The 27151-nt window shown below is 44.9% G+C and overlaps 1 protein-coding gene and 1 long non-coding RNA gene across 4 annotated transcripts; one reads left to right on the top strand and one right to left on the bottom strand.

The window, feature by feature from the left end:
* On the bottom strand, window positions 1-22468 carry LOC134162535 (uncharacterized). Of its 3 annotated transcripts, XM_062616453.1 has the most exons (18): window positions 22361-22468; window positions 21730-21844; window positions 20293-20467; window positions 19587-19698; window positions 18522-18628; window positions 17600-17726; window positions 16930-17050; window positions 16563-16648; window positions 15814-15938; window positions 14541-14600; window positions 10064-10130; window positions 9313-9407; window positions 7612-7740; window positions 6196-6310; window positions 5254-5391; window positions 3854-4020; window positions 3341-3429; window positions 1-394 (listed from the first exon to the last, which is right to left on the bottom strand). In XM_062616453.1, the coding sequence occupies exons 1-18, from the start codon at window positions 22452-22454 to the stop codon at window positions 199-201; spliced, it is 2118 nt and encodes a 705-aa protein (XP_062472437.1). In that variant the 5' UTR covers window positions 22455-22468; the 3' UTR covers window positions 1-198. The 3 variants fall into 3 exon arrangements, 2 of the variants coding, with proteins under 2 accessions (XP_062472437.1, XP_062472438.1); XM_062616454.1 differs by lacking the exon at window positions 14541-14600; XR_009964357.1 differs by lacking the exon at window positions 3854-4020 and having other exon boundaries at window positions 255-394.
* Window positions 17621-27151, top strand: LOC134162546 (uncharacterized). The gene is made up of 2 exons (XR_009964360.1): window positions 17621-17753; window positions 27044-27151. It is a non-coding gene; the product is annotated as an uncharacterized LOC134162546 (long non-coding RNA).

Raw genomic sequence — 27151 nt, 5'->3', positions numbered from 1 at the left:
TAAATGTGAACAGTGTAATACAGGTTGTCACCAAATGCATTCTGCTGACACTTCACCTCCCATAGTAGCATTTACTGAAAGTCTAAGTCCTCTGGTCAGCAGCTAGCTTTTGAGCTCAAAGCTCAAAACACAGCCCAGTTCCTGGAAATAACAGTGTTGGGAGTGAAAGGAGCTGGTAGGTCATAGAGCAATGGTGCTCTAGCGCATCTTCCATACTTTCGCCTCTGGCCAGCTCCTGCTCTTGACTTGCTCCTGGCTGACGCTGGAAGTGCTGATTTCTGGGGAAACAGGCTCATAGGAACGGAGGGACAAGCTTGCAGCAAGTAGACCCATCCGGACACAGGTATCTGTGTCATGTTTAGCAAGGATCCCTGCGAGGATCCCTGCCATTAAGCTATGGAGAGAAAGAAGGGTGGTTTTGAACACAAGGGGAACAGCTTTGATTTTGGGAACATAGGCATTCGTTTGTAAGAGCATTCATGTGTACTCAAACCAACACTTACAGAATATGTAACACAGCAGAATATGTCACATAGGAGGGGTGAGTTTATAATGTAAAGGTTTTTCTTTTTTATAGTTATTTTTCAATTTGGAGTAACAAATAGTGCTATTTATTCCCATTTTATTTGTTTCTTATCTGAGAAGTTGAGGTACTTTCCCATTCCACCACATTTTCTATTATTTTCCCCAGTTTTCCAGATGAGACAGGAGAAAAGAGTCAAAGAAAGGAAAAATCTAATCTTCCTTTGCTCTCTAATTACTTTGTCACTTCTCTGCTCCTTGTTGGTGCCATATTACGTTCCCTCCTGTCCCCAACAGAGTGGATTGGAAGGGCAGTAAAGTTTCCATATGATTGTGAGACGGACAAGAGACACAGCTGGAAAAAGAAATCCAAGGCTGAAATGTGGTTGTAGATTCACATGTTTGTAAACTTTCACTGTGGTTTTCTATTCCCATTAAAAATTATGTGAGTGCTTGGAACAAAAGCGGTCACCCACAGGTCCTCACAAGGCACAGTGGAGGCCATCGAGAGGAGGGGATGACTTTGCCATCTGCCTGGCTGAAGGGAAAGGCTCTGTTGAGGCATGGATACAAGCAGGGTGGTGTTTGTTATCAACTGGGAGCAACTACTCTTTATTCATAGCTAAATACAATAATGATGCTTGGAAACTAGGAGAAGACAAAGACATGAAGGAGAATGGAGAAGATAATGACATTTGAGAGGAAAAAGCAAGGACAGGAAAATATGACACCATGGAGGAGAAAATCTATGGGGAAGGGAAAAATATCACTCTTTTTTGTGCTCTAATTACCTCAACATCCTTTTATCCATAACAAAGGCGCAGAAAATTATGACTTCCATAAGTCATTCAATCTCTCAACAGCCCCAGAAGCTGAAAGTAAATATTTGTGGGAGCATCCCCTAGCAATGCCATGTGCAGGCATGAGGTGTTATGTTGTCATGGCAGCCAGGAACAAGGAGCAAACAGCCGCTTGTGCCTGTATACACACATGGATCCTTGGGCAGCATCTCTGGAGCTGTTAGAGAGCCGCAAGGTAGAAGTGAGGCATAGGGTGTCCTGGATCACTGCTTCTGGGTGTGCAGTGTCCCCTGACTTCAGAAGTACAAGGGTACATGGGGGCTGAGCTATGAATGTGTTACAGCCCTGGGTTTTGACCTGCTGGTAAGCCCTTTGAAGTGCTAACAGGCTGCGCTTGGGGGACTTCACCACTTACATGTGTCAATGTGGTGTCCTGGCATTTCCAGCCAGGATTACCAGGAAGGAAAACCCTGGACAAATGAGAGGACTACAGATATTTCTACATAAACCTGGGGGCTCTGGCGAATGTGATTTGCAGACCAATACTACTTCAGGAATGGGAGCAGTAATGGGCCCCTAGCTTCCAGATAGCTTTGGAAGAAAAACCAAAGTTAAGGACATTCAAGATGTGATTCTGGGCAATCTGATCTAGTTGAAGATGTCCGTGCTTATTGCAGGGAGGTTGGCCAGATGATCTTCGAAGGCCCTTTCCAACCCGAACTAGTCTATGATTCTATGACACTCCAGTGTAACTCAGTGGAGGTGTCTGGCAGTGATGCACCTTATCTCATCTTTGGCCTTTCCTTAAGTTAAGCCTTTAAAAGGAAAGGAAACCCTAAAGAAGATGTTTAGCGTACATTAGCCTCCAGAAAAGATTGACTGTGGTCAGGGGTAGTTGTGGACCAAACAGATGATGCAAAGAGAAGGCTGTGTCCCTGGAGGGGCTGCCAGAGGGTGGGCACATCTCCTAGAAGTAGTGAGGAAAGCCGAGCCGTCCTTAGGACAGGCTCAGGGACCCGTGAGGTTCCTCCCAGCCCCCATTCCTTTGCCATTACGCTTACTGCTTCAAACAACACTTAGGTCTTCTTTGGAGAAGACCAGCTTGCAGTTGCAGTCAACTCAGAGGGGACCTGGGACACGAGGAGTGTGTCCTGGTGTTACCTAGCGTGGCAAGAAGGTATTGATTGAGCCTAACTCAAATACTGAGGATGCTGTAAGTTTAAAAGAAAAAAGACTTTTCATGCTGCCCACTCACAAAAGACAAAAAGAACTGTTGCTATGCTGAGATAGTGGTAGGTAAGAGTAGAAAAATAAAAGGAAATATCTGTCACATACAGCCTTTTGGTCTAGCCCAAGGCAATGGAAGGATAGAATAAATTATTGTAGTGTACAAGGCAAGAAGAAAAACCTGACTACTACATACAGTTTGACAAGTTAACAAGGAGCATAATAAATTATTACTCTGACAGATTGAGAACTGATCAGTGGGGCTAAGAATAATACCTGTCATTTCCTACTCCTATGTACAGTGCTGTGTGAACAGCTAGGCGTATTACGCAGCAGACTCTTTTGAAGCATGCGCTATTGCCAGAGGCAAGTGCAGAACCTGATGAAATGCTCTTATAGGGTGATTTTAGCTGATGAGTGGCAGTACCACTTCCATTGGAGAAGTGTGGAAGTAAAGTAGTTCGTTAGAAAGACAGCTTTGATGTAAGGTGGTTTACTTTGCTTTCAGCAGCTCAGCCCAGGCTAACTCAGGACTACTAGATTGCCATGAAAAGCTTGGATCTTAAAGAAAAACAAAACTAAGAATGGCAAGACTGGCTTCCAAGATGCTCAGGGAGACATTTTTAGCAAGCTTTGCAAGTAATCATGGTAACCAGGCCTTTTCTTGTGTCCTTAAGTGTCTGCTCCTCAAGCAGCAGAATATCATTCACCTTTGCAGTAGAATTTCAAAGAAATCCAATTTATGGCCCTTCTACATTTAGCTGGAGAAGACAAAGTAGTGAGCAATATACCTGTCACCGGCTCCCGAGACGTTGACTATCTCCTCCCTGCTGATGTGGACAGCTGGGTAGTGGGTGGCACAGAGGCTAGCAGCAGCAGCCTGTGCCAAGAGAGAAGGGAGAGAAGGGAAGTTAGTGGGAATTGCCCAAATTGGTATGGCCTCATGTGGCTTATGCCATCCAGACCTGCTCAGATGCCAAAAAGAAAAAGAAAGAAGAAAAAGGCAATAATGTTTTTTCACACTTTGAAAGCTATCAGCAATTTAAATAGAGCTTCCTGAAAGTGAAGCCTTCACTCATGAATATTCATGCAAACACATTTAAAGCTAGCTGACTAGAAACACTGCTGCTAGAAGCCAGCAGTTTATGGACAGACAACTTGATTTGCTTTCAGAGCTGTGTATTCCACCTACCAAACACATACGTTTCCCAGGACTGCTGCCATGCCACCAGAAATAGCAGCGATGCTTTATGGTCTGAGAAAGAAGCAACTGAGAGCTCAGAGTTAGTTTCCCATGCCTTTACCTGTTCATGAGGTCCTGGACAAAGTGATATGCTCCCTCCCAGCCTCTTGCCACACAGGAGGATGCCGAGAGAGCCGAGGGTTACCACCACACAGTGCAGATGCAACAGCAAAGGGCAGGCCAAGGCCACTGCAGTCTGGACAACATCCTCCAACCTGGTTGGCAGCTCTTGATATAGTGGGGAGAAAAGGCTGTGCTATAACTGTAAAGATCCTCAACTGGCCTTTTATGGGCTGGCAGCCTATTTCTGAGGACCACTGCTACTATTTATGAGCACTTCTGATATGTGGTTAATTTTTTTTTCTTTAAATCATGGGAAACATGGAATTCTCCAACATTAGACTTCCATACCTCTATCCCACGCCGAGGAAACCACCCCTCATGGGACTAAATATGTGTCTGTAGAGATCAAAAATCTGTCCTAAAGTATGACTTCATTGCCTTAACACCTGCATGTGGTGGGGCATTTCATTTCTGCAAAGGGTGATACTGAGATATTGCTCCAGTTTGGCTGATGAAGTGAGGCAAATAGGATCTCTGGTTTTGGACAAGAAGCCATCCCAGGCCTACTGTGCTCTCTGACAGATTATCAGTCTGGCCTGGGCCGCACAACCCATGCAGAGATGACTTTAAGGAGGAAGACAGCAAGAGTGTTTAAGAATCCCCACTGTGTTATAACCCAGCTTGCTTGAAATAGGGACTGGAGCAGCAAATGTTCTTCTTCAGGATGCAGGTTAGAATCTTAGAATCATAGAATCATAGAATAGTTAGGGTTGGAAAGGACCTTAAGATCATCTAGTTCCAACCCCCCTGCCATGGGCAGGGACACCTCACACTAAACCATATCACCCAAGGCCTTGTCCAACCTGGTCTTGAATGCTGCCAGGGACGGAGCATTCACAACCTCCCTGGGCAACCTATTCCAGTGCCTCACCACCCTATCAGGAAAGAGTTCCCTCCTTATATCCAATCTAAACTTTCTCTGTTTAAGTTTTAACCCGTTACCCTTTGTCCTATCCCTCCCCAGCATCCCTATAGGCCCCCTTCAGATACTGGAAGGCTGCTATGAGGTCTCCACACAGCCTTCTCTTCTCCAGGCTGAACAGCCCCAACTTCCTCAGCCTGTCTTCATACGGAAGGTGCTCCAGTCCCCTGATCATCCTCGTCGCCCTTCTCTGGACTTGTTCCAGCAGTTCCATGTCCTTTTTATGTTGAGGACACCAGAACTGCACACAATACTCCAAGTGAGGTCTCACAAGAGCAGAGTAAAGGGGCAGGATCACCTCCTTCGACCTGCTGGTCACACTCCTTTTGATGCAGCCCAGGATATGCTTGGCTTTCTGGGCTTTAAGTGCACACTTATCTAGAAGTGTGTGACTGTCTCTTCTGAGTATTCAATACCTGCTGGCAGAGGGTTCCCGAGGGTCCGATTTATTGCTCTTAGCTCTTGCAGGTTGGGGGAAATGTATGTGAGCGCTTTCCAGCTGTCTGAGAGGAACGGCTTAGAGGCCTTGTTCTCATCTGTTGGTTCATAGCACACTTCAAAACAACATTGCAATGGGTTAGTTCATGAATTAGTCATTCATCTCTATGTCAGAGCAGGATGCAGTGTATAAGGCTTAGCATGACCTGCACAATGTGAGGTATGCATGTAATCTGTTAGAAACTTAAAATACTATCTCTCCCATGTTTGGGATAAGGCCTCCCAAGGCTTCCTTTCCAGTGCTCAGCAATGAGACAGTTGCTTCTGGCTCTGGAGTCATACAATCGAACTTCAGTTTTGTTTCTCCTTTTAGCTGGTTTTGGAGCCTCTGCCAGGTTTTAAGAACACTGTCTCCTTTGGGATTTGCTTTTAAAAATGAAGGCATGACTCCAAATGTTTAGGAAGCTTTGTGAAAGGTCCCCAGCATACCGGGGGTGGTGATGGTGTGCATTTCATGGGAAGTGGGAGAGAAATCCTGTCAAAAGATGCTTTAGCACTTACGAGAAGCAAACTATATTGCTGCTCGAACTGGCAGAAGCACATACATTTGCACTTCCCTTGAGGTTAAAGGCAAAGAAAGCAGCTTTCCGTGGCTTTCTGGCAGTGCCCACAGGCTATAGCACCTACACCACAGGGAATGTGATTTAGCTGCAGAATGAGGCAAAGGTCAAGGAACGCAGAAATGTTCCATCCATTTGAAAAAGAGTAGCAGAGTACAGAAGGGAGTGCTGAATGACACAGCATGTCAGACAGTAACCAGGTATTTCCAGCAAGCAGCCGTGGAGAGCACTCAGGGTGTGCAGAGTGTCTTGGCACAAGGTTAGGAGCTACAGGGCCAGGGCTGGGCAAGTTCTCCTTACCTGCTATCTGATGCTCTCTAGCTAGTTGGCAGACATACTGAATAGTGGAAAGAGGCACATTTCCATCGATGCACACTAGTGGGGCCTGGCACAGGTTCTCCTTGAACTGAGACACCTAGGAAAAATCCAGGACACAGAGCAGAGACAGCTTGAGTCATTGCAGAGGAACAAATGATTGCTAGTTAGAGTCAGGATGTAGGATTTTCACTCGTATTGCAGCCCTTAGGTGCAGGCATGAACCTAAAAGAGTGACTCCTTAAGGAAAATGGAGTCTTCAGTTTGCCTCATCTCCCTCCTTTCTTCTCCTTCTCCTGCTCCCTGCCATCAAGAGCTGGACTCAACTGGCCCAGCCCTTCTAGTAAGGAAAGGTAGTTGCTGGTCCTCACTAGACCACTTTGGTATCTGTGGGTTAGTCAGAGACCTACAGGGAAAGGGAATGCTGCTCTTTAATTCCCTGTGTTTTGCCTGGCTTGACTACACCTTTGCTTGCTGCTTGAATGCAACCAGTGCTACAGGTACTTGTGCAGCATCCCTCCCGTGCCTCCACTAATCGTGGTGGAGAGAAGGGCTGCCAGAATGCGCTTTGCAGCAGAAGATTGGCTCAGAGTTTCCACTGGCCACAATGGTTTCTTAAAGCTCAGGAGAGATAATCTGTCATGTAATGGTTTTCTGTGCCAAGACTTGGGAGAGGCAGGGTGCGGATGGAAGTGGGAGCAATGACCATATTTTTCTCTACGAAGTCTCCACCTCATGGGGATGACACTGGTAAGTAAATTGCACTTAACTTCCATGTCACTGTCAGTCATGAAGCACAGGTTTCTGTTCTGTTAGTAAAAGAATGAGCAAGGAAGGAGGGTGCACTGATGGGGCTTTGCTGAATCAGTGCTTAATCACTGCTTTCATTAGTCCTGACGTTTTGAAGGTTTGGATGTGCTGAGAGCAGTGCCTGTTGGCACAACTCAGCATGTAGAAACAACAGGGATAGCAGGGAGGGGGTGGAACAGAAAAACTTGCTCCAACCAGTGTTCTGTCCACTTTGTTTTGGTTTTCCCTAAAGGGAGAAGTACCATCTCTGCAGGTGGGCTGGATTTATTGCTGGCTTTAAGGTTCCCAAAAATTATAGGTTAGCTGGGACTAGTTAATGAAGAGGATTCTGACCTACATGTCATGGATGATAGCAGTGGTGATACTGTATGGAGCAAAACCAGAAGCTCCATCTGGCTTAGAAATGACAGAGGGCTCTGGTAGCTTGCCATGCTGCTATTTCAGTGTCCAAAGCCTGGGGTTAACGTCAGGATTTCCCACGTCCCCTCTGCACACCCCCTCCCTCCTGGCACAGCTTCCCCAGTTGCTTTTCATCACAGGTCCACACTCCGTTTCCCAAGAAAAAGTTTACAAATCTGATGGTATGCATACATATTGCTCTGTTATCTGGTGGTGGATGTCCATGTCTCCCAAGCCAACACTGAGCTCCCCAGCACTGGTGATCACAGCACAGTAAGTGGCTGTGTTCTTCGCCTCCAGCTGAAGGATGGCACTCATGTCCTAAAACAGGGAGGACAGTTACACAAGGAGCATGTTTCTCGCAGCTACCACACTTGGCACATCCTTTCTCTGTGTCCACCTGATCAGTAGCCCAGTCTGCTGTTCTGCATTTAACCTCCCTTCTCTCTTGAAATAAGTAACATTTCAAAGGAATCCTGCTCTAGACAATGCTGGCAGATAGCTATTTTTTAATATTTACAATACAACAAATGCCCCTGCTTCAAGAAATCATTTAGTAAATGAGAGTGACAGGTCTCTGTCGTGCAGTTCTATAGGCTGTCTCTGTCGTGGTCTGCAGCCCTGCCTGCTCCAGCTACCCATTCCTATAGCTTGTGTGACACTTCAATGGCCTGACAACATGCTGGCATGTCTTGGTGGTACACTCCAGCTAGCAGTTATGTCAGCCACCTCACAGACTGCACAGCCCAATGTTGAGAGCAGCCTTGGAGCCATTTTTACAGCAGTGTCACAGACATACCTATGAGGTGTGGGGGTCTTGTGAATAATCTGCTTAGAGAACTCAGGACATTTCTTGGAATATACATGTGGACAGAGCAATGCAGCCACCCCAGCAGCTCACAGGGAATTTGGAGGTTTTAAGGAGACGCATTGGTAGTAATATGCTTTGTTACAGACAAGGATTGCTTGGCTGCTGCCCAGCAAGTCCATCTTCCCTTGGCAGACCTCTCACTTTGATGGCACAAACTATGCTGGGTAGATGGGGGATTATAGACCTGCTGCTATGAAGCCTTTATAAACAAAGAGTTTATGTTCTTATTACTTCATTTACCCAACTGCTCAGGTAGCCAGAACTAAGGACCCCTGTGTTCTATCTGGATATTAGGGACCTGAGGGTGTTAATAGGCCTTAATGGCCCTGATCAGCTTCACCTGAGGGCTCTACCTGCATCCAGCCCTGCCTCTACATCACGGAGGTGTGGGATGATTTGGGTTAGGGTTGTTCTCATGGCTTTTCCCGCTCCCCACTGGGGTGGCATGCTCTGCCTTGCTGCCCCCTCCATGAGCTCCTGCTGCTCCTGGGTCCCTAACCTCAGTGGACAAGCTGCTGCTTAAGTCAGGTATTCCTCTGGTGCACAGTGAGGGGTGTAGGCAGCTATGTAGGGGACCTTACTCTTCTAAAGCTTTAAGGTGTCCAGCTGAGTTCCCAGTTCCAGTGATTCTCTGTCATATACTTTATTCAACCAAGGCCAATTTTGGCATTGCTTTGTCTATCTTCAGGGTCAGGGTTTACATGTTTCTAGTTGTGCTTATGCCTTACTAGAGTTTTTCATGGTTCCTCCTGATTTAACTCACTTTCTCTCCTTCAAGCATCACTCCTTGGAGCTGAATTCAGTCCCCATGGTTCAGACTCCAAATGGTATATACATTTGGCCTGTGTTTTGGGGGTTGGCTCCATGCCTTCTAGCTTTCTGTAACTAAAGGAGCATTGAATTATTTCTACTCTTAGCCTGGTGGGAAATAGCTTTTATGTTTGCCAGGGTTGAGAAGATTTTTCCCTCTATGCAACTTCATCACCTCCATGCTCCTTATGTGCTGCTACTGTGCAACATACCATATGGTGACAGTAGTGCAGGACGGATTCTGAATGTTCATCCTTCCCCACAGCTGATAAAAAGAGAGGAGTCTGTCCAAGGCGGCTTAAGCAGTCTAAAAGGCAAGTGGAAACAAGAGACATTAGTAAATCCATCAGAGTATTCTGGACACAGTGACAGCCTGTGCAGGTTAAGAAAGCCCTTTCCTGGAAAACTTTATGCCCACCAATCCCTGTCTAAAGGACATTCAAGATGAAACTCAGCCACAGCTGCTGCAAATGGTTGGATGGGGTTGAGTGGGGTGATCTGTGTCTGCCTGTTGTACTGGCACTCTGAATCCTCTGGATATTTTGGAACATCTAGGAGGAAAAGAGAAGAAGGGGTGCATGGATGATCATCTCTGAATAAGCTTATTCCTCTGAAATTCTTGCTCAAAACCTGCTCTTGTTGCAACTATAATCTGGCATTAATTCAACGCTGAGGGCCAGACTGTTCACTGGAGATCATTGATGCTTACTTAACTTTAATTTGGGGTCACTGTGCTACATGCTACTTAACTTCATATTTGTGGACCTTTCTTTTCCTGATCCTAACTCCCTTCCCTCTTACTTCTTGGAATGGCCCCTGCCATTTCCAGGCAGTCTGCCTGCTGGTATATTGCCTAACATGTCCCGGATCTTAACAGCATTCAAGAGCTCCTGCTGTTGAAGGAATACCAAAGGACAAATCACAGCTGGCATGCACCCACAAGCAAACACAAGCATGAGGCACCTGCCAAGTTTCTTCCAACACCGCCAAAGGTTCGTCTCACTCTTCCAGCATTTGTTTGCCCACCACCCTGGAAGAACAAATTGTTAATTGGCAAAACTGGAGGGCTGCTTGGCATGAATGCTGTCTCTCCTTCAACATGTGAAGTCAAGATGATGTTACTGAAACATAGGTCAGCAATTAAAGGGAGAAGAAGGCATCTAGATACCAGATTGAGGGCAATATAAACATCTACAGCTATCTACAGACTTCAACCTTGATGACAAAGGCCTGCTTCCTAGGAGGGGAGATCAAGCAGCTCTCCCCATGCATTGCTATTTCAGTCTTACTTGCTAAGACCTCTTAAAGAGAACAAAGCTAATAAATGTTTCAGTTGATATGAGCAGCCCTCTGAATTTACCAGCTCACCACAGTGCTGCAACTCCAGAGCTGCTGACCCAGACCTCAATGGCTCTGCCGCTGCCTTCAGACCATTTAGCTGCCCCCTTAAGCAATTTGGGGGTTGATTTCTTATTTATTTATTTTTCTCTTTGGAAAATGATGGAGGGTAGATTTAGATTAGACATAAGGAATAAATTCTTCACTATGAGTGTGGTGAGGCCCTGGCACAGGCTGCCCAGAGAAGCTGTGGCTGCCCCATCCCTGGCAATGTTCAAGACCAGGTTGGACTGAGCTTGGAGCAACCTGGTCTAGTGGAAGGTGTCTCTACCCATGGCAGGGGGTTGGAACTGGATGAGCTTTAAGGTCCCTTCAAACCCAAACCATACTATGAAAATTAGATTTGTTACCTTCACGTGTACTGTCTCTATACTTTACTCACGGAAGGACCTGTTTCGGTGTCTGAAATACTTTTTAACTCGCCCTTCTCCTCCCAAATATCTCCCTTATGAAAAGTGCTCTTCTCCACCTGTGTGGTTATCAACTTCTCTTTTCACTTGCCTCTGCCTTCCACTCCCCAGCCCATGTGTCAGACTGTCACATCCAAGTTTTCAGAATCCCTCTCCCATCTCCCCCTTCTTCTAAATGTTCTGCCATTAGAATTACATCAGTAAGTGCTCAAATCAACTTGGGCTTTATTTGGACTATCAAATGGCTTAAAAGCTTTTGTTTCATAAAATCCTGAAACATACTTTCCATTTCTGAAGACAGCTTGCCACTGGTGGTCATAATGATCTTCCCAGTTCTGCGTAACTCGGAGCTCTCAAGTGTATGCTGAGGATCTGTGTGGCAAGCACTGAAGCATGTGCATGCCCATACACAGCAGCTCCTGGCCCAGATTTTCACCGCCCCTTGTTAGCCCAGGTGCACCGGAATACCCCTGCACATACACATTGCTCTTGCTTGTAAACACCGCTTGATTGCAAACACAAAACAAGTAAATGTATTGCCATCTCACAGTAAGAAGTATTCTGCTTCCAACCTGTTGCTATTCTTGGGCCTTCTCAAAACTCAGACTGAAGCTCTCCAAGGACCCTTCTACCCCAGTGTGAAGCTGCACATTTGTCCTTTGCACAGAATGCTTTTTTCTGCATCCAGCCCTATAACTGTAAGAGGCTGCTCTCCAATCTAAATATGGTCTTTTATCACTCTCTTCTGACTTCCAGGCTGCTTTTGCTTGCCTTGACTCTCCCCAGTTCTGTAGCCTGCAAGACTTGGTGCTAATTCTTGATGCCTTTGTTTCTCTGTCTGGCAGTTCTCCAAGCCCTGACCTGCTCAGACCACCTGAGCAGAACTGGCTGTATATAAGCAACCTATGGCTTCTGTCCATCTTTCCACTACTTGTCACTCCTTGTTAAGCCAAATGCCCCTCTGTTACATTTGGTCATGCTCCCCGGGAATTGCCACTGGTACTGCCAGGAATGAGTCTATTTCCATCTGCAACTGTCTTTGGTTGAGTGTTGCAGATTTTGAAAGCATCAAGCTTGGCTATTTTAACTCTGAAGCAGCCAAGAGCAAAATAAAAGAAACCCACTCCAAAGTAAAAAGCAAGGATGCTTGTTTAGGCAAGTCAAACAACATGGCTTTGATCACTGGCCCCTATTTCAATATTAAAAGAGGGTACTAACCACCATCATTAATGAGCACAAACTCTATTTTATGTGGTTCCACTATCTGTTTTTCAAAACTGATTCCTGCAGGAATGTTGAAAACACTCATGAGCTCCTTCTGTTTCTGGCTGCTGAGCTTCTCAGTTAGTCCCCTGCACAGCCCAAAGGCAGAGTTTCAGATTTTTACACCAAGCCTTGCCCTAACAGCAGTGGGTAACCTCTGCTGCTGTATAACCCCACAGGGCCTGAAAAACATGAAGATGCTAAATCTCTCTTTAAAGTAGCAGACGGGTGCAATGAGAGAGAAACTAGCAGCCTGCTTTTGAATTAAAAATGACTGGCTCTCATTGCACCTCACTAGCTCAGCCAGTAACTTCAAGTTTCAGCTCAGGTATTTCTTCTATGTAGTCTTCAGGTGGGAATGTCTGAGGTGAAAGATAAAAATGGCATTGCTGTGGTGATTTGAAGTAAGACTGGGCTGATACTTTCTGGCAATGTTTCAGACTTTAGTCTCTGGGATCTTCTTCCATGTCCTAAGAGGTTTGAATTCCTAAGGCAAAAATGAGACTCTGCTCAACTTCTGGGTATCCTGAGGGAGTTATAATCATTATGCTGCTTCTAGCACCTCTTCTCAGCAAAACCAAACATCAGTCTCTGCAGGTCAGATGGTTACTTTGCATATTTAGTCAGATAGCACTTTGCATCTGGATACCCTTGAAAGCCATGTGGGAATTACAACCAGGACATAATACAGCAGCTTTCCTGCGGAGACAGCAAGAGGTGTGAGTGGTACTCCAGTGATCTGCAACAAATCCAGAACACGTAAGGGTGGGAGCTGCTGGGTGCTAAGCCCTTTAGAAAAGACCTATCTTTTGAAGCCAAAACAAAGCAATGCTGTTGAGAGTGCTTTTTCCTCTGTGCCTAACCACAGCAGCTGTCAGCAGCAGTGTTACAGCTGTCAATTCCCAAATCCTCCTGTAGTTTGGCATTTGAGTAGTTGCCACAATGGCCTAACTTTAACGCTTGCTGTTATACAGAAGGGCAGCTAATGCCTCATTTTTTCATACACCATTAGTATCTCCTTTTCCCTTTCCCCCCATCAGCTGTTCCCAGCAGTGTCTATAGCTGCCCTTGCCTCCTCACTGTGCCATGGGCGGTCCAGGGATCTGCACTCACGTTTGACACACCAGGGGGTGGCTGCCTTCCCTGGGACACAGCTTATCTCCTTGTCCTGACAGCTGAGTGTGGCATATGGATGTTATAGGTTAGATCATCACCGAAGCAGTTGAACTTTTAGTTTTGCAAGCCTTCATAGCTGATACCACAGCAATTGTCACCCTTGACCATTATATTACTGTTTGGTCTCTGCCTTTGTATCACTGAATAGCCAACTTCTGTAATGACAGCTTCTCCAGCACATCTTTCCCTATCTGACTGAGGGGTCTTCGCAGGCTGTCCCATCTGGCAGCAGGAGTTTCCTGTCCTTGGACAGGAAGGACAGCATGGAGTAATTTGAGACACAAAACAACTGTTGAGCAAGCTTCACCGCCTCCATCTATAGTACTTCATATAGCTCAACAAAAATTGTATAGGCCATGCAAATAGCTGTCATTTGCACGGGGAAGTCCCAGGTCTGTTCCACTTTAGATTCTTGGGCGTTTTGTGGTCAAACCAAATTGAGAGGGAGAGGGTCTGATAACATTTAAAATGTTCTTTCTTTTTTTTTTAAGTTTTTTTCTCTGTGTGTGACTTAAACCCTTCATGACTGAGGCAGTTGGTTCTCTGGTTTGCTGTAAGCGTGTCAGTACTTCTTTTCTGAGAGGTTTCTTACCACTGTGAGCATTCTGCATGGAGATTCTTGCTTCCTATTCATGCTGCCCTTCCACAGCAAAGACAGTCCCAGGCACCCAGAGCTGGCTCTTACTTCGAGATTTCCCCTCTATTGTGTGACAGCTTTTGAATGAGAGCTGTCACAGCACAGTGAAGGCCTTCACCTGCTGCTTCTAGCTCTTTGCATATGTGCTTCTAGAATGTCCTTGGCAGCTCTTCTGCTAAAAGAACTCTTTGGGCTTTTGGAATCAGGGAATATTCCCAGAGCACCTTAAGATAGTCTGTAGAGGCCAGAGTCATACGCGGAGATTATTAGGGTGACCCATTGCTCTGTCTTTTGTCTTGAGTGGCAGAGATAGTGACTTTTAGCACGGGAACAGAATAGGTCAATATGTATCATTCCATTGCTCACCTAGACAACACATCAAATATGCACCACTACACCTCCCAGGTTTGCACATGTGTATGGATAAAGACATGTGGGTACAATAAAGATATCGTGGGTGGATGCTGCCTTCCTCCCCACCCCAACTTTGGCTTGGTACTCCTGTAAAAATAGCTGGAAATGGCAGTGATGCTAAGGAAACTGCTAGATACAGTACCAGGATGACAGGGTTCTGTGCCTTGGCTATAAAGTCAACGTTGATGCCTCCAATCACCACCTTCAGGAGAGAAAAAAAGATGTAAAAAGTGGTTAGACGGACTTGAAGAAAAAGTTTCCAAGTCTTCTTTGCTTTTCCTAGTCACTTTTCCCACCCTCTTGAGAGCTGGCTAATTTTCACTGTGCTTATTTTGGATGGCTAGACACAAGTCTGTACAAATTAGGAAGAATGGAAATCTCTTCTATATGTTGCTTTCTGATTATTCCTGCTCATAGCAAGCCCCAGCATGGCAGGTGGGATGCTACTGTATACATGTATGGGTACTGGCAGTTTCTCTGTGTGGTGATAAAGTAATGTGAGGCGTTGCATGGGTCTGGTCACATCAGTGCCCTTGAAGCCATTTCTCTTGGGACAATTTCTGACATACAAAACCTCAGAAACATTCAAGCACTGTTGTGTAAGAAAGACAAGAAAATGGGGAAAAAGTGGACAGAAAAATGCAGTCATTTCTTGCAAGCTCCCAGGAGAAATTTCCACACCCAGTGACACTTTATGGAGCACTCTCTTAGTGTCCTACAAAGCCAGAAAAAGCAATACAGCTCCACAAACAGGAAGTTTCCAAGTTCTTTTGGGACATACAGGGTTTTTTCTCATTCCATCAGATGCTGGGTTATTGTCTCTGGAGTCACTGCCCTCTTTTATGTCGACAAATTTTACTGCAAAAGGGGTTTAGAAAATTTTCCATCTCTCTGAAGACTACCTAAAATAGATTTCCCATAAATTATGTGGCACACAAAAAAATCCAGGAGAGTGAATAGAGTATTGGGATTATAATGGATCTTGTTCAGGATATGCTGTACCTTTTGTAATTTTTGCAATTATGAGCAGGAGGCCAACAAAAAGGAGATATTTATAAAACATGTATAGCTCAACAGCTCAAAATATCTCCCTCTACCCTCTTCCAGGTCTACTCCTGTAGTCTCGAGTTCCCTGGCACTGAAAGCAATACAGCTGAAGTTGTACATAAGGGCACAGTAAAAGGTGATTAAAGTTTTAATGGATTTGGCGGTCTAAGACTTAATGGGATTAGGCCACTGTCAGTGTTCATTCCCTGTAAATATGGATGAGGGGTGGGGGAGAGGAAAGGATATTTATCTAAGACAAATAAGAAATACTAGATTAAGATAGGGCTCTTAAGATTGGCTTTTGTAAACAGATATAAATGCGTCTTGTGCTGTCAGCAGAGGCGTTATACGGAAGGCAGACAACTCACTGGCTGGGGTGGAGTTGTGTCCTCTCGCCGAGGCAGGTTCCCCTTCCTCCTGGCTTTCTGCAGTTTGCTCAGGGCCACCGCAATGCCACTGCCCACTCTGGCATTGTTCTGGATCAGGGCAAGGTCTGTTTGGCATTTCTTTGAGGAAAAGCAAAAATACCAGCAAGACTGACCTGTTAGAAGCCTATGTAGGAACTGTTTAGAGGAGAATGCAGAAAATATGTGCTGTGAGACTTGATAGATTTGAACCCCCTACACCCTTTGGGGAGGCAAATACTAGGTTACTGTACTGCATGAACACCCTGAATTTTAACACCCATAGCTGTTTCCCTTACAAGTTTCTCTTACTGTGTGCCCGCATGATGAGCTGGCTAAGGCAGCGGGATGTAGAGTGCAGTGCTCTGGAAAGCCCAGGTACCTTCCACTGTGCAATCCTACCATGGACAACAGTGTCCTGAGATTCCATCACAGGACAGGCAAGCCTGGGGATCAGATGTAAGGGATCTCTTTGGACTCTGGACCACCTGCTGTCTGTGCTGCGCTCCAATTTTTAATGCAAAAGTGGATGAGGACAGTTAATGGTGCTCCTGAAAAAGGAAGATGCAACAGCTAAGCTCTCATCTGTTTGCAGATACTGAAGTGTTTTCCCCTTGCTAGACTGCCAATAAAGTGATAGCATTTTCACCAAGCATTGTCAGAAGAGACAGTACACTGGAGTACTTCCCCCCTCTCATTCACTAAAAGGATACTGGAGTCCAGTGATTTCCCATCAGTTAATTCACTGAGCCTCCGTAACATAAAAGGGGTCAGTTCTTTGCCTGTGATCCCTTTGGACCTGCAGATGTAAAGAAAACGCCTGCAGATGAGAAGGACTGAGCTGAAACAGCATCCAAGGAGAAGCACTGCTTCTAGCAGATAATTTATCTCCATAACCACATACTGTAAAAAGTCCTGCAAACATGCTTCAGGTTAGACAAAATTACAGTTGAAAGCATGCTGTGGGCTCACTCATGCCTGAGGTTAGACTGTACTACAGCCCCTGTAGCAGTGTCCCTGAAGTCGTCTACTTCTTCAGGACCCAGGTGAGCAAAGGCTAGGGCTTAGGTTGGTTCTCACCTGGCTTCGCTGAGAGCTTGCTGGATGGCTTCTTCGATGACTTGGCCTGAGGCAGCTCGCTCCTTGGGACAGGGCACTGCTATCAGCACCCCGCTGCTCATGCCCAGCCCCAGAGCACTGGCTGGGAGAGGACAGGCACATCATTAGTGGTTCTCCTTGAGTAAATCAAATGCTGAAGGAAAATGACAGAGAAGAGTGGGTGCAGAGTGAAGGAACCCACAGAGCAGAAGCTCCTGTTCTTAGCTGACCCAAAGACAGGGTCTAGTCTTTTCCAGCTACCAAACAGTTTACACGTGCCTATTTCTTTTGAGTCTGTACAATAAAGGGGCAAATAATTTGTTTTTGTAAAGAAAACTGACTCCACTTCTGAGGGCTCAGAAACTGTTTTTGTAAATACATTAACATATATGTTCCCTTTACCTCACCAGTGTGAAGAAAACATGTCTCAGCATGCCAAGGTGGCTGCAGCTAGGTAAGAAACTTGCTGTAAAAACTGAATTTCACTGCTGCTTTACAAAGCACTAAAGCAGGAATGGGGGAGGTGGGATGGCCTGGTTTTTGGACAAACTCTTCTCCAAAAAAAGCTCTTAAAAAAGTGCCTCATCCAAATGTGATTTTTGTGTCCTGCTCCTCCAAGGCCCTACATGGGCCTTTTCTTTCTGAAACACACCAATGAGTTGAGCTGCCTCCTCTTCATCCCGGACCTGATATGGTGCCTGGAAGCCGCTCTGGCGTGAGAAGAAGGCTGGGAAGTCCCTTGACTCTCCAAAGGCAGCCACACAAACTCCCTGTGTCTCCTGCAGCAGTGGAGGCGAGACCAGCAGGTAATCAGCAGAGGGAAAGGGGGCCCACCAAAAGAAGGGGCTTTTTCCTAGAAACTGTCTTTCTTTAGCACAGGGTTTGGTTATTTTATGCATCCCACTCTACTCAGTTATATCACCAACATTTTTTGAAGTAAAGAGCCAGCCATGGTAACAGGATAGACAGAATTTGGCTTCCACAGGAGATGTGCATGTCCTGTGCTTGTGCTCAGAGCTGATCAAAAGCCATGCAGCTGTCATTAGGGCAACACTGAGTATGAGGTAACAACTTGTGATCTGAAGACATGTTGTGAGCTGACAGGAATATAAATGAGTTCTGTTTGTGATTAAGAAGCATTGATGTTGGCAGTTACCTGAAGCACTGGCCCTGGTGGTTCCCAAACCTTAAAAAGTGACTCTACTGAAAATCATTTGATTCCCATTTTAATTCTATTTTAGCATTTGATGGATATAGCTTGCCTGATCCACCAATTCTGAAGTATTGTCCCAGAAAATCAAGTCCAAAGCCAGAGAAAGACAGCATGGCTAGCACTGGTTTTGGCGTCAATTGGAACAGGTGCTGGAACAGCCCCTTGGGCATGGATAAATTTATGTTAGGGAGCAGCCCAGAGCTTGTATAGCCCCAGAACTAGAGAACAGTAAATATAGCTTCACGTCCTCTCAATAGTAACTTCTAAAAATCTTAGGTTTAATGCTTACCCCAACACCACTGGGCATTCTGGACACAAAGCACATTCCCTGCTTTCAGGCTCAGCAGCCCATGCTACCTACCAGATATTCCAGTGTCCTGCCAATATCAAGGATAGATTTGACTCCTGCAGATACAACAGCAACCGGAGTTCGTCCTAGCTCCGTCAAGTCAGCACTCACATCCAGACCTGTCAAGGGACAAGCAGACATTGTGTCGGTGACTGTGTTGTATTCCAAGCAGATGTGATCTGCCCTCTTAAAAAGTTGTCTCTGCCTGGGATGCCACTGCCTGCTTTTGTAACCACTTAGATCCAGAAACAAATATTACAGGTTTAGATCATGCCTTTAAGTGTTGCGATAGAAAGAGATATTGACAAAAAATCACATAGCTTAGGGCAGAGGTGCAGCCATGCACTGTATCTCTCCGCTCTTTGATCACATCAATAAACAGCATGTAAAAATTTGGTAGAAAAGAAAGAAGAAGGTGTTATACAGCAAGGGCAAAGTTCAGGGAGATGGAATATAATTTAAGTAGATTTTGATTTTGGTATTGACATCACTGGCAAAGAAAAAAAGCCACAGGATCTTTGCTGACCTCAGAACATTTCCTGGTCTTGAATTTACATCTGAAAGGGATGTCATCCAGCTGAGCAATGCAGTTATGCTGTGCTAGGAATATATACGACTACGAAGAAAGAACGTACTTAAAGGTCACAAACTACACTGCCAAGGCTGGGCCATTTTCCAGAGAGGAACATGCACTTCTAACACAGACCAGGGCCTAAGCTTCTTTTGTGGATATATTCTGCCTCCCCAGCTGAGAGGGAGTCAGTAACAACACTGTCCTCCAAGCCCCTATCAGGTTATCCAGCCATTACAAAGTGGAAAAGGTACAGTCAGCTCCTGTTGTGACAGCAAACAATATCCATTTAACCCCATGTAAGCAAAAGGTAAACTCATAGCCTCTTAACAACTGGCCAGTGCTCAAGAGGAGTATTTTGAAGCTTCTGGAAAGGAGACACCAGGGAAAAAACAACCATAATATGGTTAAGAAGAATGATAACTTTACTCTTCTGCAGGACAAACTGGGAAAATGGAAAAAGATGGAATGAAATAAAGCAAAGTACAATATATTGATTTTCTTACTGTTCTCTCCTCCCCGATGGACACCTCCTATGCCACCCGTCACAAACACATGGATTCCTGCTTTGTGTGCGGCAATCATTGTTCCAGACACAGTAGTGCCACCAGACAAGCCCTGTCAGGGGACAAAGTCACAGTCAGCACCCAGGGTGACATGGAGAGTGCTACATGTGGGCAGCTGTGGTTGTGGTCTGACACACAGCAATGTCACAACAGCCTGCTGTCACCAGCTGACAAGTGAAATACTGATACAAATATTCTATTAGGCAAAACCACAGAAGAATCATGGTCCCTGCTACATAAGCTGCTCTTGCAAAGGCCTTTGTTCACCAGGGATTTCCAGGGCTTTCCAACCAGAAGGCTTCATAGGCAGCTAGTGTCACCTTAAGATGTCACTTTAAGCTTGTGATGGCCTGCATGTCACATAGTTTGTATGTAATGTGATGATGCCTTATCATGCCAATAATATTCTTAGCCCAGTACTCGTGGCTTGCCAGCCAATCCAGAATGCCTTTTCACTAACCCTATGGCTGCTATTCCCATACTTTGTTGTATTTTTATTCTAGATAGGACCACATTTGAGCTTGCCAGTAAAATACCACTTTACATGATCTTTTCAGGAAGTTTAAGAGGCACCTGGCTTGAAGCTGAGGAGCATTACACTATAGCTGTAGAGAAAACACTAAAACAGAAAGTCTACAAACCATACCTGGCTGAGGACAAAAGGAAGATCTCTCCGAGACACTTTAGTTACATTTTTACTGCTTGCCAAGAACTCAAGTTCCTCATCTGTGAGTCCTATATGGATTTGACCTCTTAAGATACCTACAGTGGCTGGCACTGCTCCATTTTTTGTTACAATTTCTTCCACATCTCTGGCCATGCTAGAATAAGATAAACAAGACAACAGTCACAAAATTCATGAGGCAAACAATCAGACAAGAAAACTGCCATGTTTGATGGCCATTATTCCCAGCTTCCAGTTCTATACAGTCCTTGTGATTTCAGCAAAGTCCAATTCCTCTTCTGTATTTTCCTAGTGGCAAAAGTCTTTGCATTTGAATTTGCAGAAGTGCAGAGGTCCCGTTTTCAGGACAGCAATGTCCAAGCTTTATGCTTCATTTTTGAGAAAAGAAAACATTGCTTGGCATTGTACAGGCAAATCTGGTTGTACAATAGACTACTGAAAAACAGGGATTGCCTCAAAATAGCTATTTCTATATCTATTACCCATTATTTCTCTGCGATCATAAACCTTCACAGAAACCTCAGGTAATTGAAGCCCTGCTCAGAAGACCAGGATATATTTTTCACAATACAGGCAGTTACAGAGTAACAGCAGTGCCTGAGGATACTCCAGGGCTACAGTCTAGGTCTTTCTAAGCTTCACAGGTTTTATATTTCATCAATCATACACTATCCTTTTTAAGAGCAGCTTCTTCTTTTCTGAGCCATCTGCACATACGTTAGGCAATCTGTAACTACTGAAACTACCTCCTTCCCAAAATCAGGTTTTTAGAGTTTCATTCTAAGAATGTCAGGAAGAATAACAGCCAGGTAAAAATCAAGATGGAAAATCAATACCAAAAAATTCCTGTTCTTTCTGGAAGCAAGGATGGAGAGTACAATTATTTCTGGCACTGTAACCCTACGAAACGCGAGTCTACTGAGCATCAGTAAATAAAGGGTAGAGGTTGGAGAGGTTCTATGCAGGGTACAGAAAGCAGCAAGAGGGACCAGTAGCTCTCACAGTAGCTGCCCTGAGTGGCAGCAAGGAACAGATTTCACTATTGTATTCCAGTCCTTTTTGCATTATGAAAGATATACCAAAAGAAACTGCAGAGCGTTTTCAATGTCTGTAAAAACTATGCAGCTTCTCTCAGAGCAAGTGATGACATTATCTGGTGCCACATTTTAAAGGAAGCCAGAAATGTATGGTGTTGGATAAGAAGATAAATAGTACCCCATATGTGTCCTTAAAAGGCCAAATACAACTGTTTTACACCAGAGCTCATATTCTGCATGCCTGACAATTTCCATTTGCTCTTACAGGGGTTTTGGCTTGACCAAGAAAACCAGTCCTGATACACCAGCTATATGCCTGTTCTTACAACTTTGTTGAACAAGAAACATCAAAATCGACCACCTCAAATTCTGAGGATAGGCCATGCCATGTGTAATAATGGTGCTTTCCAAGGCTACGACTGGTCTCCCCTCCATCAGGGCTTCCTGTATGGAAGGCTGAATCCTGACATAAGCACCTGGGGATAAACACAGAAAAGTTAATTATTTGTGTGGATATCTGAAGTTACTACTGAGCTGTTTTATAAAAGACAAATTGTCATCATCACAACAAATTTATCCCCCTCTTAGTTGTTCTTTGGGGTGAATTCAGAAATAACTTCACAAAGCTTCACTTATGTAAGTGAAATATTTGCAAAATATCTCTGTTGTTGGTATGAACAATAATCGTCCTCATCATCACTGAGTGTTCCTCTGCCACCAGTTTTGCAGCTGCGTTGTCACTGGCTCCAGTAACATTACTTTAAATTAACATTACTGTGAACAGAGCCCTGAAACCATGCTCAAAGAATACGTTCTAAAAGAGTGGAGAGACCAAGGATACCATAGTAACTCAATACATTGTAAGGCTATTGTGCATCAAGACTATTGTTGCTCTTTGTTTTGCTCCCAGAACACTGTCAGCAAGGTCCCTGCTGCATTCAAATGAGGAAAATGCTTTCCACCCAGGAACTCTTTCAGAATACACTACTTACCACGCAGAAATCTTCTCACATGGGTGGTCCCACATGCCACAGTAGATACATGTTTTCCCAGGCTCCAGGCTATCTTCCCAATCATCTTTCGCATTCAGTTGGTGCTGAGATAACAAAAGTCAGGCAAAAACAAAAGAGGTAATTTAGCAGTAATGGGACCATGTGAAGCTAAACATACCATCTACTGCCTTGATCTCGGCAGGTAAACAACCCTTGCCCAGGAGACTGCCGGGAGACTCATGGTGCTTCAAGCATGAGCCATGCTGTCAAAGCAAAATGTTACGCTGCAGAAATGGAGTTGGAAGGGTTCACCTGGCCCGTTGTTAACACTGGGCTGAAATCGTGGGGAAGCAGAGTAACTAATGAGGAGTAACAAACTAGAGAGAGGTTGGAAGTAGACAACTTTAATTTCCAAAGCTACTTGCTCATGACAGATTGCAGGCTCAGCCACTGCCACCTCCAGCCTGAAAGATCACGGAGAGCAATGTACAAGGCGGACGCAGGCAGAGGAATGCTATAAAGATATGAACCCAGTTTTTGCTAGTGTCTAGGAGGAAACAGCAGTTCAATAAAACAAAGAAAGGAGCTGGGAACTGGTAAACCAAGCTGTAAGTACAAGGAGGAAAGAGCAGCTTTCCCTAGAGCCCGGAGAGCTTTATGTAGGCTCACGTTACATCATCCTTCTTAGCGCAAAGCTGTGGAAGCAGAGCCGCAGTTCAGCCCCGGCAACAAACTCCAGAACTCCTCCGGTCTCTTAGCAACTCCTATTCACTTTAATTACATTCATTTCCAAACAGAAAAAGAGGGAGAGAGAGCTGTAAAGGTTAAGAGACTGGTCTGGTCTGGGCCTCGGGGCAGTTTCACTCAATGCCTGAGTGCTTCACTTATTTTCCCTGGGCGTTTTGCTGTATCCCTCCAGCCTTTCTATTCTTCACGCCTTCACCAGAAGGAAAAGATTCCACTCTTCAGTCCTTTGCACCTATTGTTAATTTAGATTGCAAATCAATTAAAATAAGTTCTGTGCTCATGTTACATTCAGCAGAACACCGCTCTGAGCCCAGCGTGTGGCACTAGAGCTATATAGAAACATCTTTTACCTAGGAAGAGTATTTTTGCCCAGATCCGAAAACTTCAGCTGTACAGGACAGCTGGGTTGTGTAAGTCAAGAAAAAAGGGCCTGGTTCAGCTAGACACAATACACACCTGTCTGAAACAGTAAGATTTTCCACTTTCCAAATCCTTTTTAAGGATAAAAATCTTAATCAAGTTTATGGAATCATATTATGACAGCAAAGTGGCAAAAGCTCTTACTTCACGCTTACAACCTCTGCCTGTGCAGTGCTAAGCTCAGCAGCCTGAGTAGTTCATGCAAATGTTTGGTATTGCTCTGTGTGTGTGTGTATACACCCCTTGCTCTCCAGGGCAAAGTCAGCTTTGGAATAAATTCATTAAGCCAACAAGGTTACGCCAGGGATCAGTTGAGCTGCTCGAGTTGTGCTCTGAATGTTAACAACCCCCCAAATGCTGCACAACAGCCAGGAGTGCCCAAGCTGTGCCGGCTGGTGGATAAAACCTAGCTGGTCAGCACCTGAAACTCAATACAACTTCCCTGATGTTCGCGGGAAACTCAGCCAACGCTTGGCCTGAGCTGCCTGAAAGAGTTTTGAAGCTTGGCAAGTCTTATAGCAAGACCCACCCGACCTCTTGCCTTGTAACAAAACTTTGCAGACTCCTCTAGCACGGACAGGCTTTCCTCCCTCCTCCAAACCTTCCCTGCTCACCTCTCCCCATGATCGATCCAGTTTATCCAACCTCATGGAGCAACGGCCTGGCATGTCTCTTACCTCTGGGCATTCGCCTCATGCAGGGAGGCTGGGTGGGTGCTGGAGCAGTGCCTGGGCAGCCCTGGAGAAGGCAGGAGGATTGGGGGGGGGGGGGGGGGGGGGCAGGAGCATCACATGGGGGTGTGCAGCCTGGCGCTCCTGGCAAAGAGAGCCTATTTATTATTAACCACAGGCAGCTGACCTCTGCAACTGCTCGCTGCCTGGGGTGCAGGGGGCCATTTCACAACGGGGCGAGGCAAGCTGCTGTGATTATTTTTGTTCCCATGGTGCCAGACTCCCCCCTCGCTCTTCAGAAGACTTCTCTCATTTTTCAGATTCTTTTGCTGTTTGATATATTTTTTTAATGTGTGAATTCATTGCTCACTGAAACAATGCCTCTGCAGACTGAGACCCTTTGTACTTGTTCCTAAAAAGCAGAGGAACTACATTCATGCCTCCCCCACAACTTTGCCAAATACAGATGTTAAGCTCTTTCTTCTCTGGGTAAGAGCTCTACTCAGCTCTGGTCTCCCAAGTGAGGAAAGCTGTAGGTCTAAAGACAGTTGTGGTGATACTCTATGATGCACACCTGGCTACATCAACACAAGCTGGGTTTGCAGGGGACAACTATTGTAGTCTCCTACTGTAAAGACAATCTAACCTAGCAGTTCCAGGGTGGCTTTGAAAGAGGACTTTGAAATGAATTAATCTTTGTCCCCTCATAAAAGCAATAATACTTTGCGATCTAATGCACTGATTATTACAAATGTTTTGATTTTACATTCTGCAGAAAGTACGAGAGTTCAGGGTTAAATTGCTACCCATGAAGGCATTGATTTATGCGATAAAAGACGAACATAATTGTACGCAGCTTCCACACATAACATAAAACCAGCTGAAGTAATTGCTAATGTATTGGTAAAGTAATCAGTGTCATGGAACTGATTTGACTGCAATCCATTAATCAGGAAATTGTAAAACATAGGTTGTTAAAGAAGTATTTGCACTTTACACTTATCCCTTTCAAAAGGAAGTTTCTTGCAACTTTTGTTTAACTCAGCAGTAATGAATGTCACCTTATTTTCTACATCCTTCCAATCTCTTCAACTAAACACATTCAAGAAACTTCAAACACAGCTTGCTGAGTTACAAAGACAATCTGCCTCTGGCTTTTGCTATGCATCTGGAGGGAATTTAATTGCAGAAATGATAAATTGCATCCTCAGATGCCATAAATGGATGCTGAAGATCCTGTGAATGGTATCTTCTTCCTGGGGGGATGGGTAGTCGGATGTATGGAAAAGAAAATGTGTAGGCAAAGTAGCATTTTTAAAAAATAAACACAAATTAAAATGATATCATTTTATTTTCAATTAAATCTATTTGGAAAGACTGCAGTAGTGTAGGAACCATCTGGGCTATCGCATTTTTGGTATGCTACCAGGCAAGATGATTTAGTAATCAAGCTGGTCACTCAGCTTCCAACTCTCAACATCAAGACTATCTCAAGATGATGTTATGCAGGGGGCACCCAGTTCAGTCTGCCAGATAAGTAGGGGTAAGAGTGTGTTGCTTGATCTGCCATTTTTCTCCTCAAACCAAGTGGAAAATCAGCCTGTTGGATTTCTAGCTCAGCCTTCCAATATGACGTGTAGGTCTCCAAGACAAAACAGGGCCACTCAAGCAGCTCTCTGAGGGATTCCAGCAGTCTTGTACACATCTCAGGTTTTGATTTGGTTTTGTGTATTATTATACAATGAAAATAAGATCTTACATGAGCAATTTTTCAAGGGCTAACCCCAACTTTTGCTGTACTATAAAAGCCACTGAGGCTTGCTGAGCCAGGAAGAGTGGGCCAGTTTGATACCTGCCAGCTCCTGAGGGACAGGCTGGTCATGCTGTTCCTAGCCTGTTTCTGAAATGTGATGTATGGCTGATGATGGTATAAGGGCTGGGGTGGCAGTCAGGACTACAGTGAGTAAGTGGCTGGCAGAAGAGAAAGTCCTAAAGAACAGCTGGAGACAGTTTGTGTAGCAAACCTGGGGGTAACTGTGGATAACTCCCTCCTCTGCTTGCTGCAGTGATAGCTGACTTTCCAGTCCTGTCTGCCTGCAGTGACCCTGAGACCTTGCTGCTGGTACTTCCCACTCTGGGCCTCAGATGTAGAAGTTAATATTAAACAGGTTGCCGGGTAAAATGGGAGCGGCTGGGAACAATGAAGTCACCATGGTAAATTCCTATAGCCTGCTGGGAGCTGCACCCTGGGGCTACCCTTGCATTTTCATCTGTGACTGATTCCTGCCCCAGCTACCATCTCCTCTGAAACCCCTTCTCTCTGAGAGGCATCACTACCGAAGGCGTTAGGGAAATGAGAAGCTCCACATTAGTTTTTGTCATGTCTCCCTTGAGACAGTATTTTCCTTTTCCTACGTACCTGATTTCAAAGAGTCTATTAATCTGCAGCAGCTCTGTGGGCTGGGATTTGCTTATTGGTGTTTCTCAATCGTGAAGCTTGTTTCTAGGCCACCAGCATCCAGAAGATGTATTAGGGACATGCAGAGTCATACAGAACACTTATTTAACCATCTGTTTTACCTTTGTGTGAACTAGGCACCTGGAACTGGCTGTTGTGCCAGGGCTGCTATGTAAGCCAACAATCTAACCAACACGAAGGCCTGACAAAGTCACTCTTCAGTGATATAACCTTTCTTTTAAGGCTTACATACTTGCACTTTCATCAGCAGATTTTCACAATCATTCTAATGGTTCCAAAACAACTTTCCAGATGATCTTAATGGCATTATGAGAAAGTATTTGATTATTTATTTCCTAATATGAACGTTGTTTGTTTTTTTCCCAGCTGTTTCTAACAGAATGTAAGACTAACCTGATGTACAAACCTGGTGTGGGTTTTGAACTTTGGTTTCAGTGTTGAACACTGTATGAAGAATGCTCTGTGATGGACACA

The sequence above is a fragment of the Pezoporus occidentalis genome, unplaced genomic scaffold, assembly GCF_034315485.1.
Source record: "Pezoporus occidentalis ecotype Australia unplaced genomic scaffold, CSIRO_AGI_Poc_V1 ctg19, whole genome shotgun sequence".
Classification (NCBI taxonomy): domain Eukaryota; kingdom Metazoa; phylum Chordata; class Aves; order Psittaciformes; family Psittacidae; genus Pezoporus; species Pezoporus occidentalis.
This window is presented reverse-complemented; position numbering and strand designations above follow the sequence as displayed.

What these genes read in the sequence shown, in the direction of transcription:
- LOC134162535 (XM_062616453.1), bottom strand. Translation starts at nt 22,454, where the DNA reads ATGCGAAAGATGATTGGGAAGATAGCCTGGAGCCTGGGAAAACATGTA. An exon ending in TTCCTTTTGTCCTCAGCCAG is followed by an intron (nt 19,699 to 20,292) that starts GTATGGTTTGTA and finishes GTCCCCTGACAG; the next exon opens with GGCTTGTCTGGTGGCACTAC. An exon ending in GGAGGCAGCTCAACTCATTG is followed by an intron (nt 17,051 to 17,599) that starts GTGTGTTTCAGA and finishes GTCCTCTCCCAG; the next exon opens with CCAGTGCTCTGGGGCTGGGC.